Source organism: Rhinatrema bivittatum, chromosome 4 (genome assembly GCF_901001135.1).
Source record: "Rhinatrema bivittatum chromosome 4, aRhiBiv1.1, whole genome shotgun sequence".
NCBI lineage: Eukaryota > Metazoa > Chordata > Amphibia > Gymnophiona > Rhinatrematidae > Rhinatrema > Rhinatrema bivittatum.
In genome coordinates this window covers 82,634,104-82,651,574 of record NC_042618.1, presented here as the reverse complement: position 1 = coordinate 82,651,574, position 17,471 = coordinate 82,634,104, and the positions used below count along the sequence as shown (strand labels likewise).

The 17,471-nt window shown below is 51.4% G+C and overlaps 1 protein-coding gene across 1 annotated transcript in view; it reads left to right on the top strand.

Annotated features, from left to right (window-relative positions):
- Positions 1-17,471, top strand: part of TTLL5 (tubulin tyrosine ligase like 5) — a 798,469-nt gene that overhangs the window by 30,648 nt on the left and 750,350 nt on the right. The window contains 1 exon segment of the mRNA XM_029598396.1: positions 10,263-10,434. Coding sequence (XP_029454256.1) covers positions 10,334-10,434 — 101 coding nt within the window. The 5' untranslated portion in view covers positions 10,263-10,333.

The following is a 17,471-nucleotide window of genomic DNA, read 5'->3' as shown; positions in this document are numbered from 1 at the left end:
GTAGGACTGCCCAACGAAGCTCATCACTATAATGGGTTGATACTTGGGGTCCTCTGGATCAAATGGGCTGTATTGGCGATATGTATCCATTAATCGCTCCAAAAAGTTTCCAGGGGACTAGTCTTTCTTCTGCAGCACGTCTTGGATTTTACCCATGTTTACAATTTTCTGCTTTCCTTTCCTTAAAGCTTCAAGAAACGCGGTCTGATAGGCGGTGATTCGCTCCCGCCCTGCCGCGGTCTGGAAATCCCAGTTGGGATCTGCAGTCGGGGCTAAGTCTCTCACTACGTCTTCGGGACGTCCATCTGACCCGGCTCCTAATCGGGCTGCCTCTTCCATATTTAATTGTATCTGTCGGCGTTCTTCAGCGGTAAAAAGAATGGAGGCTAGATGCCGAACGTCAGCCCAGTTGGGGTTGTGGGCTGCAAAAATGCCCCGTAAAAAGTCTATCATCTGTTCTGGTTTTTCAGCGTATGATGGCCCAAGCTGTTTCCAATTGAAAAGATCGCTGGATGTAAAAGGTATGTAGGTAAATAATAATTTTATCAGCAGAACCAGAGGTCACGAGCTGAGGCTCCAAGGAGGAAGACTAAGAACCAATGTCAGGAAGAATTTCTTCACGGAGAGAGTGGTGGATGCCTGGAATGCCCTTCCGGAGGAAGTGGTGAAGTCCAAAACTGTGAAGCACTTCAAAGGGGCATGGGATAAATATTGTGGATCCATCAGGTCCAGAGGACGCATATAAAGAGCAGGTAGTAAAATACTGCACGGAGCGGCAGTAGCCACAGAGGCATTCACGGAGCGGGATGCCAGTGGCCAGTGGTAGGTGTCCACCTTCATGGAGCGGAAGGATGTAGGGCTGTCATCTCCCAATTAAATAAAAAACAAAAACAAAAAACAAAACAGGGATGGGATCCATCAGGTCTAGAGGACACATATAAAGAGCAGGTAGTAAAATACTGCACGGAGCGGCAGTAGCCACAGAGGCATTCACGGAGCGGGATGCCAGTGGCCAGTGGTAGGTGTCCATATAAAGAGCAGGTAGTAAAATACTGCACAGAGCGGCAGTAGCCACAGAGGCATTCACGGAGCGGGATGCCAGTGGCCAGTGGTAGGTGTCCACCTTCACGGAGCGGAAGGATGGAGGGCTGTCATCTCCCAATTAAATAAATAATAAAAAAACCCAGGGATGGGATCCATCAGTTCTAGAGGACGCATATAAAGAGCAGGTAGTAAAACACTGCATGGAGCGGCAGTAGCCACAGAGGCATTAACGGAGCGGGATGCCAGTGGCCGGTGGTAGGTGTCCACCTTCACAGAGTAGAAGGATGAAGGGCATCCATCTCCCAATTAAAAAAAGAAAAGAAAAAAAGAAAAAAAAACAGGGATGGGTTCATGGGCTTATAGGTATTGCCAATTATTAGGCTTTTCAATATTTGATGATAGTTAATGTGACTTTCAAGGCATTCTTCGCTTTCGGTGCATGTCCGGCATGACTCCTTGCTTCAATGACAGGGGAAAAGAAAAACTGATACTTCACACATTTCCAGCATTGCCCTCTGCTTCATGGCAGAGAGCTATGCTGCCGCTTACCCAACTAATCAAGCTTAATATTTCACTTGGAGGCGGCTCCGGCACTGCTCTCTACATTGGTGGTGGGGGTGAAAAGGGAATTGGAACATAAGATTACTGGGAGCCAAGAGAAACAGTTAAGTATGAGAACAAATGTGTGGGGCTTGCTGGGCAGACTGGATGGACCGGTTGGTCTTCTTCTGCCGTCATTTCTATGTTTCTATGTTTCTATGTAGTGCGATGTTCGTTTTCTTCAGTCGGGACTACAGGAACTACAGTTGATGTTTCTCTAATTGGTAATTGCAAACTTGCTGCGGCTTGGGTTTTACTGCGAGTTCCGTCGGCCACGGACGGCTCGCTGCCGCTTTCTACCTTCGCGGTTGCCGCTTCAGGTTGTTCTTCATGAGCCGGTGCGATTCTAGGATCAGCTTGCGCATTGAAGGGGGCTTGAGGGTTTGGTGGCGTAGGATATGTGAGGGGACAACTAGGGGCATATGGTGGCGGCAAGATATTTTCAGCGTCGGGCAGTGCTGCGGGCGGCAGGGGTTTAATTTTTTTTTCTGGAGTCCGTGAACTCCCTTGCACTACAAATATGGCCGCCGCAGATGACGCATGCTCTTTAGGTTCCAATATGGCCGCCTTTCCCCTTCTCTTCCGGATTGAGGACTTCCGGTCCTCCATCTTGCGTACTTGAGTTATCATTACAAGGGCGGCTCCCTCTACTAGCTTTTTTGCCCACGTCGGAGGATTTTCAATAACTGCAATCCAAGCGGTTATGTACGGTATATCCTCAGGGCAGCCCGGATTCCCCTCTCATATGACTATTTTCTGGACCCTTGTGGCCGTTTGGAAATCGAAAGTTCCTACCGGAGGCCAATTTACACACAAACTGGGCCACCTATGGGTGCATCGTTGAATCATTCCGGGCTTTGTACATTTATGTCTATCGAACACTTCACTATAGTGTTCCGTCATGACTTTTAATGGAGTCGAGCCGCCCCCTCCCATCAGGATAGAATTCACAGACAAAGGAGGGAAGGGAAGACGGATAGGTAAGGGGTCCGTATCCGTCAGACACAAAAAGGGTCACAATCGCCCCGACTAGGACGCGGTCAGCCCGGCCTAGAACTGCGAGGCCATTCACTCTCTTTCACACAACAAGAAACCTATTCCCACTAGCATATGCTTCACTTGTACTTTTTCCTGTTCATGCGCGTGGTCTTCGGAACGGGGTTCCTGCTAACACACTGCGTGGGGTGTGATCAAAGCCCCCTCGGTCCGCCGGGGATGGACCGGTTATTTCCTTAGCTAGCTATTCTTCACTTATTTCCATGTACCCATAATACTCGCCTGCAGGGGTCTTCCGATCGTCGTGAAAGCCTTCTTCCCGAATCATCAACCCAGAGGTCCCAGCAGAATTTCTGTGGAACGGTCCCCTCAGAAACCTGATCGCTGAACTCAGCGGTGGCCACTCACCAGGTACGTCTGGGGGATCGCTCCGCCACCAAACTACCGGACCTTCTGGAGAGCTAAAATAGCGTCTCCGGTACCTCCTGGCTGGCTCGCCAATGTAACCGTCTCTTTTTAGTCAGTAAGGAGGCCCAGACAACTGATCCGTAAAGAAAAACTTTTATTGCCAGCAAGATGCAGCTAAGACAACGGCTTAGTACAACTGCATGCCACGCCCCCTTAGGAGCAAACCTTTATACACTTTACAGCTCTTATCTTTCACACATGCGTTCTGGTTTTGCTGAACAAACAATTTACAAATTGCTGAATAAGCAATAGCTAGCGTGGTCTTCAGGAGGTGTAGCTTATCATCAGACTATTGTTTCGTCATCTAATTGACAGGTTAGACATTTGCAGCGGCGTTCGTATTAATACAATACAAATTATAATTCCAAAATGGAGTTACGTTTCACTAAATGTTAGTGCGTGAGTACGTCAGTACGTTACTACGTATTAGGTTCCGTTTGCGTTGCAAATGTTAGTGAATCAAGATGGCTGTGCGTTTCACTGCGGGGATGATGAGACGAGAAGCGTCTCCGCGGTGCAGTCTTCAAGGGTTCATGGAATCGAACTCCTTCACTGTGGCTGCTGCTGCGGTGGCGGCTCCTGCGGATCCTGTTCCTGGTCCCTCGCACTCTTATCGTGAGCGGGACCTCCCGCTGCTGGATAGTCCAGATCAATCAGACCAGGAGGTTTCACCGGATGAGTCTGAGCTCCCGGACGAGGGGGACCTCCCCCCAGGGATTGCGCCATATAGAAACCATGAGGTGGTTCTTCCCTAAGGAGGATCTCTCCGACTTGGTGTCTCAGTGCCTGGCGGAGTTGGATATTACAGGTCCCAGCGCTTCGATACCCTCTGCGCAGAACCCCCTGCTGGAAGGTCTTCGCCCTACAGCCCGCCACTTTCCATTCTTGCAAGCGGCACAACAACTGATCGATTTGGAATGGGCCGCACTGGCGGCTTCCTTTAAAGGGGGCCGGGCCCTGAGGAGAAATGTATCCATTGGCACCGGCTCTCCAGGACCTGCTGGCGTGCCCTCAGGTGGACGCCTTGATTAGCGCTGTGGTCAAGCGCACTACCATTCCTGTGGAAGGGGGGACAGCCCTCAAGGAGCCTCATGACGGGCGAATGGACGCCATTCTCAAACAGAATTTTGAGGTAGCAGCTCTATCATTGCGGATTGCGTCCTGCTGCACAGTGGTGACACGTGCTTGTTTGTCACAAGTCAGAAACAACGCTCCGGCGCCTGACATGGAGTCCGCTCTTTCATTTCTTACGGATGCGGCATCAGATTTGGTCCGGACAACAGCTAAGGGGATTTCATCCTCCGTAGCCGCCAGGAGGCAGCTCTGGATTCGGAAATGGTCAGCTGACGCGCCTTCAAAGACGCGCCTCACCAGATTGCCCTTTAAGGGCTCCTTGCTGTTTGGCAGTGACCTTGATAGACTGGCCAGTACTTGGGGTGCCTCTCCAGTGCCTAGACTACCGGAAGATCGGTCCAGAAGGGGCCAGCGCACCTTTCCAAGGCCCTCCAGGGGCAGGAGTTCACAGCGTTTTGTTCCTTACAGGGGTCGATATCAGGCACCACGTTCTCAGGCCAGGAATCAGTCCTTTCGGACCAGGCAGCGCAAGAGGGGGGCTGGTCCGGGCTCGGGGCCTGGCCGCACTTCACAATGAGAATTCGCCGATTCATCTGGGGGATGGAGCCATAGGGGGCAGGTTGACCCTCTTCTACCCCAGATGGGTCGAGATCACGTCGGACCAGTGGGTCCTCGCCGTTATCCGGGACGGATATTATCTGGACTTTCATCATCTCCCTCCGGACAAGTTTGTGGAATCTTCATGTCCCATACACAAGAAGGCAGCATTGGAAGCTACCCTGGCGAGGCTCCTGTCCTTGAAAGCCATCATCCCAGTACCTGCCTGGGAAGTGAATTCTGGACACTATTCCATTTATTTCATGGTACCCAAGAAAGGGGGCACTTTTCGGCCTGTGCTGGACCTCGTCGGTCAATCGCTACTTACGGGTCCCGAGGTTTCGCATGGAGACTCTGCGCTCCGTCAAGGCCGCAGTACAGCCAGGAGAATTCCTCATGGCATTAGACCTGTCAGAGGCATACCTGCATATCCCGATCCATCCGGATCATCAGCGCTACCTACGCTTCAAGGTTCTGGGTCGCCACTTCCAGTTCCGGGCTCTGCCCTTCGGGTTGGCCACGTCACCACAGACATTCACCAAGGTGGTAGTAGTGGTAGCGGCGGCACTCAGGCGGGAAGGAATTCTGGTCCATCCCTACCTAGACGACTGGCTGATCAGGGCGAAATCCCGAGAGGAGAGCCTTCGGACAACCGACAGAGTGATCGCCCTTTTGGAAAGCTTGGGCTGGGTAATCAACCTCAGCAAGAGCTGCCTACAGCCTTCCCAGTCACTGGAATACCTGGGAGTACAGTTCGACACCCGGGCAGACACGGTCAGTCTCACTACCAAGAGACAGTTGAAACTCCGGCAACGTATCCAGTATCTGATGGGAGCCAGTCGGCCCATGGCCTGGGATTATCTGCAGGTTCTTGGTCTCATGGCATCCACCCTGGAAGTGGTGCCCTGGGCGAGGGCCCATATGAGACCTCTACAACACTCCCTGCTCTCTCGCTGGAGCCCCAGCCTTCGGAACTATTCTACGCGCCTTCCTCTACCAGCCAGTGTGCGGGCCCAGTTGCGGTGGTGGTTGCAGTCCAACCACATGAACAGGGGGTCGAAGATGTCCTCACCCACGTGGACCTTGCTCACCACGGATGCCAGCCTGAGCAGCTGGGGAGCTCACTGCGAGGAACTCACCGCGCAAGGGCGGTGGAACAGAGAGGAGTCCACGTGGAACATCAACCGCCTAGAGGCCCGGGCAGTCCGATTGGCATGCCTTCGATTTGCTCGCAGACTGAAGAACAGAGCCGTCAGAGTGATGTCCTACAATGCCACCACGGTGGCCTACATCAATCGTCAGGGCGGAACCAGAAGTCGACGGGTGTCTCTGGAGATCGCCCCACTGATGACTTGGGCAGAGGCGAATCTTCAGGACATCTCCGCCGTCCACATTGCCGGGAAGGACAATACCACGGCAGACTTCCTCAGCAGAGAAAGCCTAAATCCGGGAGAGTGGCAGCTGTCACCCACAGCCTTCCAGGTGATTGTGGATCATTGGGGGATTCCGGACATGGATTTACTGGCGGACAAGTCCAGTGCTCAAGTGCCCAGATACTTCAGCCGCAAGCGCGACCCGTTTTCACACGGAATCGATGCCCTGGTTCAGCCATGGCCTCCAGGGACTCTACTGTATGCCTTTCCTCCGTGGCCTCTGCTAGGCGCTATCATCCACAAGATTCAGAGACACCGGGGCCTAGTTCTTCTAGTGGCGCCAGACTGGCCAAGAAGACCCTGGTACGCGGACATGAGAAGACTACTGGCAGGGGAGCCTCTTCCCCTGCCTCCTCTCCGGGACCTTCTACGTCAAAGTCCCATTCTTCACGAGGATCCAGCTCAATTCTCTCTTACGGTATGGCCCTTGAGAGGGCTAGATTGAAGAAAAGAGGTTACTCTGAGCCCGTGATTGATACCCTCCTCCGAGCTCGCAAGTTTTCCACATCCCTCACATACATCCGGATCTGGAGAGTATTTGAAGCATGGTGCGATACTCATGGCACCAATCCACATATGCCTACAATCCCTAGGGTGTTGGATTTCCTGCAAGAGGGACTTCAGAAGGGTCTCTCCCTCAGCTCCATTAAGGTTCAAGTGGCTGCACTGTCGAGCTATGGTCCCAGGAGGGATGGCAAGACCATTGCCAGGCACCCAGATGTGGCTCGCTTCCTGCAAGGAGTCAAGCATATTCGTCCGCCACTGAAGTGGCCGGTGCCCTTATGGAACCTCAACCTTGTTTTGGATTTCCTCGCGGGATCCACCTTCCGACCCCTTCGGGGTCTGTCTCTCCGGTCGCTAACATTGAAGTTGGCATTCTTGCTGGCTATCTGTTCAGCACGCCGTGTTTCAGAGCTACAAGCACTGTCCTGCCGTGATCCCTTTCTCAGAATCACTCCGGAGGCTATCCATCTTCGCACGGTTCCCTCCTTTCTGCCTAAGGTGGTTTCACAGTTTCATCTTAACCAAACCATTTCCTTGCCTACCACGGCGGGTTTGAAGAAATCTGAAGAAGGGCGTTTATTACGCCATCTCGACATTGGCAGATTGCTGCCCAGATATTTGGAACTGACACAAGACCTACGAAAGACGACCATCTGTTCGTCCTGCACAGCGGGAAGAAGCAAGGTGAAGCGGCCTCTCGGCCCACCATCGCCCGCTGGATTAAAGAAGTTATCAGAGCAGCGTACGTAGAGGCTGGGAAGTCTCCGCCTCTACAGGTCAAGGCTCATTCTACCAGAGCACAAGCGGCATCCTGGGCGGAATCCAGGATGCTGTCGCCTGCGGAAATCTGTAAAGCGGCGACCTGGTCCTCCCCCCATACCTTTTCCAGGTTCTACCATCTGGATGTCCAGGCCAGGGAGGACTCCGCATTTGCAAGGGCGGTATTGCATGGTCCTCAGGCAGCCTCCCGCCCAGGCTGGGAGTAAAGCTTTTGTACATCCCATTTGTTCTGAGTCCATCTGGCTACACGCCAGGAAATGTTGAGATTACTTACCTGATAATCTCCTTTTCCTTAGTGTAGACAGATGGACTCAGCATCCCGCCCAGCTGCCTGCGTACATGGGTTTCCCCGATGCAAGGTAAGCCAAGTCATCTCTGGCTATGCGAGAGTACACTATACCAGGTGTCAACGCCTTCCGGTTGGGAATGCTGGCGGTCTCCAGCTACTATCAAGCGGTGAGGGGAATCCTGTTTTCACTTTTTCACTGAGCGTCAGTACACACATCTATAACAGCTTTTGCAAGGAAGATTACTGAATAGCTACGCTTCCTGTGGGGCTATATACCCCGTGCTGACGTCAGATCCGTCTCCAACTGCTAGCACGCGGATACTATCCCATTTTACTGAGTCCATCTGTCTACACTAAGGAAAAGGAGATTATCAGGTAGTAATCTCAGCAATAATGCGCTGAGCTGTTGGAGGGTCCGAGTCTGAGGGGTAGACTCGGACCTTCCCCTTTTCTGTTGGCAGGCATTTTCTTGGAAATCTTCCTAAAGGAACCGGCACAGCAAACCGAACGACCAGTTCACGCCACCATCTTGCCCTTTCCCATAAGATTGTATTTTTAAACGGTGTCCATGCCTGTTGTACACTTTTAACCTTTGCAGATGCATCTTTCAGTCTGGGTTTTTTTTTTTTTTTTAACTATTTTCTTAATTTATCAAAGTTTCCATTTTTGAAAGTTTAGGGTTAGAGCTGTAGATTTACTTATTGTTCCCTTTCCAGTCATTAGTTCAAATTTGATCATGTTATGATCACTGTTGCCAAGTGGTTCTCACAAAATTCTGTATTTCACTAAGAATTAGATCTTCTCTGATTTGTACACATCAATAAAAATACTTACTTACCGTAGAAAACTTGTGTGACATTTATGCCATCTAAGTAAAGAGGACCAGAGACCTATTTACATTTGGAGGTTTACACACGGCCCGGTTCCTTTTATATTGCAGTAACATATGAATATTCCCTGTGTTTTGCAGAGCATGCAAGTCCCTTCCTCAGATGTAACCAATACTGAAAGTTTGACATGCTTCTTATGTTGATCCAGTAAAGAATATCATAAACAGCAAAGAATCCAATGTAAAGAATGTAAGCATTTTATGTTGGTAGTTGACTTGTAATATACATTGATTTTTAGTATTGATCCAACTTGTATAAAAATGCTTCACCGTCTTCTGTGAAAATGTAGCCCCCCCCCTCCCCCGGCTCAGCCTCGTGGGAACGTGGAGCATGGTGTGTATTCTATGGATAGAATTGAAAAGCACTAGAAAATCTATCTCTAATGGGAAAGCATGGGACAAGCACAGGGGATCTGTGAGGGAGTAATAAAGATTGTAGAGATGGGCAGACTGAATAGGCCGTATAGACTCTCTGCTGTCACATTTCTGTGTTTCTACTTCCTTACTTTTTATTATTGAAAAAAAACATTAATGGAAATTTCCCCATGACTTGCAGTGGAATGCTTGGACATAAGAACATAAGAAATTGCCATGCTGGGACAGACCAAGGGTCCATCAAGCCCAGCATCCTGTTTCCAACAGAGGCCAAAAACCAGGCCACAAGAACCTGGCAATTACCCAAACACTAAGAAGATCCCATGCTACTGATGCAATTAATAGCAGTTGCTATTCCCTAAGTAAACTTGATTAATAGCCGTTAATGGACTTCTCCTCCAAGAACTTATCCAATCCTTTTTTGAACCCAGCTACACTAACTGCACTAACCACATCCTCTGGCAGCAAATTCCAGAGCTTTATTGTGCGTTGAGTGAAAAAGAATTTTCTCCGATTAGTCTTAAATGTGTTACTTGCTAACTTCATGGAATGCCCCCTAGTCCTTCTATTATCCGAAAGAGTAAATAACCGAGTCACATCTACTCGTTCAAGACCTCTCATGATCTTAAACACCTCTATCATATCCCCCCTCAGTCGTCTCTTCTCCAAGCTGAAAAGTCCTAACCTCTTTAGTCTTTCCTCATAGGGGAGTTGTTCCATCCCCTTTATCATTTTGGTTGCCCTTCTCTGTACCTTCTCCATCGCAATTATATCTTTTTTGAGATGCGGCGACCAGGAGAGTGGCGACCAGGAGAGTGGCTTCTACTCCGGGCACTTTATTGGCTGAAACTCCTGTATCCAATAAATGACTGCAGTTTTATGTGCAAAAGCCATGTAAAGTGTGTTCATATACTTGTTTCCCATTTTTGTAACAGTTTGACTTTCAGCATGCTCTAGCCTTATCACCACTAGCACTGTCGAGAGCAGTCTTCCATCTCTGTCCCTACCAGGAGCTTCCAGGAATAGTCACCTTCTCTGGTACAACCAAGTGCTTCCTTCATGCTGCACCTCTCTATTTTGTGTCATTCAATGAAAAATTCTTTGCAGGTTCTGGGAAATGCTCTGATGTGCCCAAACTGGGCTTGTTACCTTCCTTAGGCTGCAGTGGGGAGTTTTAGTAATGATGTGATGTTTCTCTTTTTTCTCTTTGGAGATGTTGCTGGCTTTCTGTGTGAGTTGTGCCCTGGATTCCCACAGCAATGAATGTATGAGATTCCATAGGAAATGCCTCTAATGATGACTCGGGAGCTTCATGAAATTGTGCTGTCCTCAGATGAGGAGGAGGAGGAAGAGGAAGAGGAAGAAGTTGAGGAAGAACATGTAGAGTAAGGAAAGCAAACAATTTTCCATTATTGGTCATTTACTGTTGCTGCCTCTTCACTCCCATTGCCATCTCCCTCCTATCTGTTTCTCATGCCCCACACCTCAGAGTTGCCTTTCTGCCCTCACTAAGGTTGTAGAGTGTTCCCAGGTTAGCAATGAAATGATGGTCCACCTGGAGCTTTTCAGTTGATTGTGTTCCATCACTTGCACTCATGTAGCTTAGCTACTCCCTGCTTGACCCTTTCCTGGGGCACTGTCTCTAAATGTGTTTGTTTTGCATATACCATTACAGGCTCACTTGTAAGTCAGGGTATGTTGGGTTGATTTCAATCTCTCAATTGTTTTTTTTTTTTTTAATACTCTTCTGAATTATTGCATTCTGCCAATGAGAGCTTATTTTTGGAATTTATAATGTGTAATGCAGGGGTGGACAATCAAGGTCTTTGAGGAGCATCAATTAGTTGTGTGTTTAGGACATTCCTAATGAATCTGCATGAGACACATTTGTATACAGTTGAAGCAATGTACATGCAAACCTATCACATACATATTCATTAGGGATATCCAGAAAACCTGACTGGTTAGTGTCCCTCGAGTACTGGACTTGCCTATCGTTGGTGTAATATGTACGACAATATATCAAGGTGCACATGGAAATTCTTTTTAATTAGGCCAGTGGTACCCAATACATTGGAATTATTTCTTTGTCTTTCTACCACATTTTCTTGGTCTCTGATTGCATCTTTTAATATTTGAGGATCTCTCTCAAACTCTGTCTGGTAGGTCCAGAGGGTGACTACTAAAATGATCAGTGGTCTTAATTCTAAAGCATATGGGGTCAGACTCAAAGATCTAAACTTTCCTAGCGTGTAGCCAAATGGACACAGGACCAATGGGTATTGTGCTCTCCTGATAGCAGATGGGAGACGGAGTCAGATTTCAAAGCTGACGTCAGCCTACATATACGCGTGCAGCGTGCTTAGCTCTTCAGCATTTCTCCGTCTCCATAGCAAATGCGGACACTATCCCAAACGAAAATAGTGTAACATTTACAAGAAAGAAGAAAGAAAATTTACCTTTAAGAAGAGAGCCCCGCTTCTCCTGTGGTGAAACCTAACGGTCCCTCCCCCAGTCGAGATTTTCCTGAGGTGATTTGATATCCCTCAGAGGTGAGCCTTAGTCCGCCAGCCGATTCCCGGCGAGGATGTAGGCCCCAGGGTGGCTGAAAGGCAGCGGGTGCGGATTTGAGAGCGGCGGTGAAGGTATTTCCCTCTCCCCTCACAGCTAGAGACCGTCCAGCACGCGACCGGTAAGCGCCGAGACCAGGTAAGGTAGAAACCTTTACTACTAAGTCTCTGGTCTCCAAGGCTCGAACAGCCGTACCATCCTTCCTCCGAGATTTAAATCAGGTTGAGCTGTCCTCCTTTGGGGCAGGCCCAGGTTCGGTGTGAGGGTCCACACATGTGGAGACCCTCCGGGGGAGGTGGGGTTTCGCCATCTTGCCTTTGGGATCATCTGCGCCATTTTCCCCCTCTGACTGACTGTATGCGCGGGGAAGGTTGGAGTCCCGAAGCGCCTAACTTAAGCACTTAACTACAATTTCCTAGCGTGTAGCAGATGGACTCAGAACAAATGGGTATAGTGTGCTCGTGCTAGCAGTTGGAGACGGATCTGACGTCAGCACGTAGTACATATACCCCTGCAGGAAGTGCAGACGCTCAGTAATTTCCGTCTCCAAAGCAGTTTGGAGCTCCCTCACGCTCGCTGAGCGTTCTTTCCAAATTCTAACGATTAAATTCTTAGAAGAATCCTACCTGAAGACGAGCCCCGCACTCCTGCGGTGATACCCTCGGGTCCCTCCCCCAGTTGAGTTTCCTGAGGTGATTTCCGTGGTCCCTCGGAGGTAAGAGCCTCGGTCCGGTGGCCGAATTGCGGCAGGGACCTAGCCCCCGAGTGAGAAGGGCTCGGGCGCGGCCTAGAGGCAGCAGGTGCACGTCCTCGAGCGCGGCGGTGACAGTAATCACCCTCTCCCCCCGCAGCAGGAGACCGCCCGGGTTGCAGCCGGGAAGCGCCGAAGATCAGGTAAGGCGTACATCTTTACTTTGGTCTCCGAAGAGCAAGGATTAGTGGGGTCTGCCTACGTGGCAGCCCGCCATTTTGCCTGCCTGCTCGGCCATCTGCCCTGGTTCGCCGCCTCTATCTACTGTTAAGACAACGGGCGCGTATGTTAGGCGCCCGAAAGTATTTGGGAGCACATTGATTGCATTGATAGGCGCACGCTGAGAGGCGCACATTGATAGGCGCACAGCTTTCGCGCATATTACAAGGCGCATACTTTCGGTTGGGAGCACACTGGCGCATACAGATAACAGACGCAATGGAGCGTATGAGAGCCCAGGCATCCACAGAGCCGGCACCTCCAGAATCAGGCATAAGAGCTCTAGGCCTCTGCTCAGCATGCCACCTCAGAGCCACACAGAGCGAGGAAGCAGACTCCCTATGTGCCCAATGTTAGGAGGCCCTGGGAATTCCAGGCCAGGGCCGGTCCCAGCCCAGATTAGTTGCCAGTTCCTCAGGGAACACCCCGGACCTAGCAGGCCGAGGTGAGCAGCCGGGGAACCCTACAGACCTGGTGCCCCTGAGGCTAGACTCTGCTTCGCTCTCCTGGGTGGAATTATTCAAGGGGATTCATGCCTTTGGCAAAATGCAGTCTGATTCCTGAACGGACCGATACGTACCAGATGACCCTGCCCCGGGACCCCCTAGACCTAGGCACGGCCACTCGCCACCCGGAAGCCCCACTTATGGGGATTCAGATTGCTCTGAGGAAGAAGGCGAGCTTCCCGAGCAGGGAGAACTTCCCTGGGGATAGAGCCGTATCGAACCATGAGACGCTTCCTTCTTAAGGAGGATCTCCCAGACCTGGTCTCTCAATGCCTGTCAGAGCTGGCTATCCCGGGTCAAGGCACCCTAGGGGAACCTAGAATGAACCCCCTGCTAGAGGGCCTTCGTCAAACGGCTCACCATTTTCCCCTCCTTCAAGCAGCACAGCAGCTAATCGATCTGGAGTGGAATGCGCCGGAGGCCTCATTCAAAGGGGGTCAGGCCTTGTCTAGCATGTACCCCCTGGACCCAGCAACCAAGGAGCTGCTGGCGTGCCCCAAGGTAGACGCCATAGTTTGCGCAATTGTGAAGCGCACCACCATTCCAGTGGAGGGAGGGGCGGCCCTCAAGGATACGCATGACCGGCGCCTGGACACCATTCTGAAACAAGCCTTCGAGGTGGCAGCCATGTCCCTACGTATCGTGACCTGCTGCACCGTGGTGACGCGTTCCTGTTTATCACAAGCCAGGAACACCACCCCAGGAGAAGAAATGGAATCAGCTCTCTCGTTCCTCACTGACGCTGCCTCCGACTTAGTTCGTACGGCAACCAAGGGAGTGTCATCCTCAGTGGCAGCCAGGAGACAGCTCTGGCTACGAAATTGGTCGGCCGACTCCTCCTCCAAAACGCACCTTACAAGAATGCCCTTTAAGGGATCCCTCCTGTTCGGCAGCGACCTCGAGAACCTGGCTAACAAATGGGGCACCTCTCCATTGCCCCGTCTACCAGAAGACAAGTCAAGGAGGAACCAGCGCCCTTTTCCTAGGCCATCCAGAGGCAGAAGCTCTCAACGCTTCAACCCCTACAGGACTCGCTACCAAGCACCTTGTTCTCAGGCAGGAACCAGTCCTTTCGGACCAGGCACAACAAGAGGGGAACTGGCTCGGGTTCGGGTCCCGGCCGCACCCCACAATGAGAATCGGCCGACCCATCTGAGGGAAGAAGCCATAGGGGGCAGGCTAACCCTATTCTACTGCAGATGGGTCGAGATTACTTTGGACCAGTGGGTCCTCGCCATCATCCGAGAAGGATATTACCTGGACTTCCTTCATCCCCCTCCGGACAAGTTTGTGGAATCTCCTTGTCTACCCCTCAAGAGGGCGGCACTGGAAGCTACCTTGCGGAGGCTCCTGTCCCTAAAAGCTATAATCCTAGTGCCTGCATGGGAGATAAATTCTGGGCATTATTCCATTTATTTCATCGTAACCAAGAAGGGGGGCACCTTCAGACCTGTCCTGGACCTCAAGTCAGTCAACCGGCACTTACGGGTCCCAGGATTCCGAATGGAATCTCTGCGGTCAGTCCGAAGTGCAATACAGCCAGGGGAGTATCTCACATCCCTGGATCTGTCAGAGGCCTACCTGCATATCCCAATCCATCAGGATCACCAGCGCTACTTAAGCTTCAAAGCCCTGAAACAACACTTTCAGTTCCGGGCTTTACGCTTCGGGTTAGCCACCGCGCCACGGACCTTTACCAAGGTAATAATAGTAGTGGCGGTGTCACTCAGGAAGGAAGGAATTCTCGTCCATCCCTACCTAGACGATTGGCTGATCAGGGCAAAGTCACCGGAGGAGAGCCACCGGGCAACCAACAGAGTTATTTCTCTTCTGGAAAGCCTAGGATGGGTAGTCAACATGAACAAGAGTTCCCTACAGCCTTCGCAGTCGCTGGAATACCTAGGAGTCCGATTCGACACCCAGGGAGACAGTCAGCCTGACCTCCAAGAGGAGATCAAAACTCCGGAATCACTTACAGACTCTGAGCACCACCCGGCCCACAGCTTGGGATTATCTACAGGTCCTCGGCCTAATGGCGTCCACTCTGGAAGTAGTGCCATGGGCACGGGCTCATATGAGACCGTTACAACGCGCCCTCCTATCTCGATGGAGCCCACGGTTACAGAACTACACCGTGCATCTACCTCTACTGGCCAGAGTACGGAATCAGTTACAGTGGTGGCTGCAGCCCGGCCACACGAGCCGGGGGTCAAAAATGTCCTCCCTAACCTTGACCCTGCTCACTATGGATGCCAGCCTGAGCGGCTGGGGAGCACACTGCGAAGAGCTAACCGCCCAAGGGCGGTGGAGCAGAGAAGAGTCGGGGTGGAACATCAACAGACTAGAGGCACAGGCGGTCAGGTTAGCCTGCCTGAGATTTGCACACAGACTTCGAAACAAGGCAGTCAGAGTGATGTCGGACAATGCCACCACGGTGGCATACATCAACCGACAGGGCGGAACCAGAAGCCAACAGGTATCCTTAGAAATAGCCCCCCGATGGCTTGGGCGGAAGCAAATCTCCAGGACATCTCCGCCGTCCACATCGCCGGGAAGGACAACACCACGGCAGACTTCCTCAGCAGAGAAAGCCTAAAACCGGGGGAATGGCAGCTGTCATCCACGGCCTTCCAGATGATTGTGGATCAGTGGGGGACTCCGGGCATGGACCTACTAGCGGACAGGTCCAATGCTCAAGTACCCAGATACTTCAGTCGCAGACGAGATCCTCTATCCCACGGGATCGACGCCCTGGTGCAGCCATGGCCTTAGGGGATCCTTCTATATGCCTTTCCCCCATGGCCCCTGCTGGGCGCCATTATACACAAGATTCAGCGGCACCGAGGCCTAGTTCTTCTGGTGGCCCCGGACTGGCCAAGAAGACCCTGGTACGCAGACATGAGAAGTCTGCTGGCAGGGGATCCTCTACCCCTGCCCCCTCACAGGGACCTGCTGCAACAAGGTCCCATCCTCCACGAGAACCCAGCTCAATTCTCTCTTACGGTCTGGCCATTGAAAGGGCTCGACTGAGAAAGAGAGGATACTCGGGGGCGGTAATAGATACACTCCTCCGAGCACGGAAGTTCTCCACATCACTAACTTATATAAGGATCTGGAGAGTGTTTGAAGCCTGGTGCGAAACTCGCAGCACCAATCCGCATGCCGCTAAAATCCCCATCATTTTAGATTTCCTGCAAGATGGGCTTCAGAAGGGTCTGTCCCTCAATTCCATCAAGGTTCAGGAGGCAGCGCTATCCTGCTACGGCCCTAGGTGTGACAGCAACAGCATTGCCACACACCCTGACGTTTCACGTTTCCTGAAAGGAGTCAAACACATTCGCCCGCCACTGAAATGGCCAGTGCCCCTGTGGAACCTCAACCTAGTTTTGGAATTCCTAGTGGGACCCGCCTTCAGACCCCTCTGAAGCCTGCTCTCCGTTTGTTAACCTTGAAGATGGTGTTCTTGCTGGCCGTATGCTCCGCACGCCGCATCTCAGAGCTACAAGCCCTGTCCTGCCGCGATCCGTTTCTCAGAATCACCCCAGGGGCTATCCATCTTTGCACGGTTCCTTCCTTCTTACCCAAAGTAGTGTCACACTTCCACCTCAACCAAACCATATCCTTGCCAACCATGGAAGGGTTGAAGAAATCGGAAGCAGGTCGAATACTGCGTCATCTCGACATCGGCAGGCTGCTGTCCAGATACCTGGAAATGTCGGAAACAGTACGAAGGACAGACCACCTATTCGTCCTTCACAGTGGGAAGAGGCAAGCAGAAGCGGCCTCACGGGCGACCATTGCTCGCTGGATCAAAGAGGTTATCAAGGCGGCCTACGTAGACGCGGGAAAACCACCACCTCTACGGGTCAAGGCTCACTCTACCAGAGCACAAGCGACCTCCTGGGCAGAAACTAGGATGCTGTCGCCTGCAGAGATATGTAAAGCGGCAACGTGGTCCTCCAGCCATACCTTCTCCAGATTCTACCGTCTGGACGTGCAGGCCAGGGAGGACACAGCATTTGCAAGGGCAATCCTAAACAGACCTCGGGCAGCCTCCCACCCAGTCCGGGAGTAGCTTTTGTACATCCCATTTGTTCTGAGTCCATCTGCTACACGCTAGGAAATGGAGAGATTACTTACCTGATAATCTCGTTTTCCTTAGTGTAGGCAGATGGACTCAGCATCCCACCCGGCTGCCGATATACATGGGGATTCACCCATTCAAGGTAAGCCATGGTTTTCTTACATAGGGCATCCACCCTGCTGGGTATCGACGCCTTCCGGTTGAGAACACTGGCGGTCTCCAGCTACTGTCAATCGGTCAGGTTAATCCTGTTAAGTTGATCAATCGGTCAGTCACACATATATCCATAAT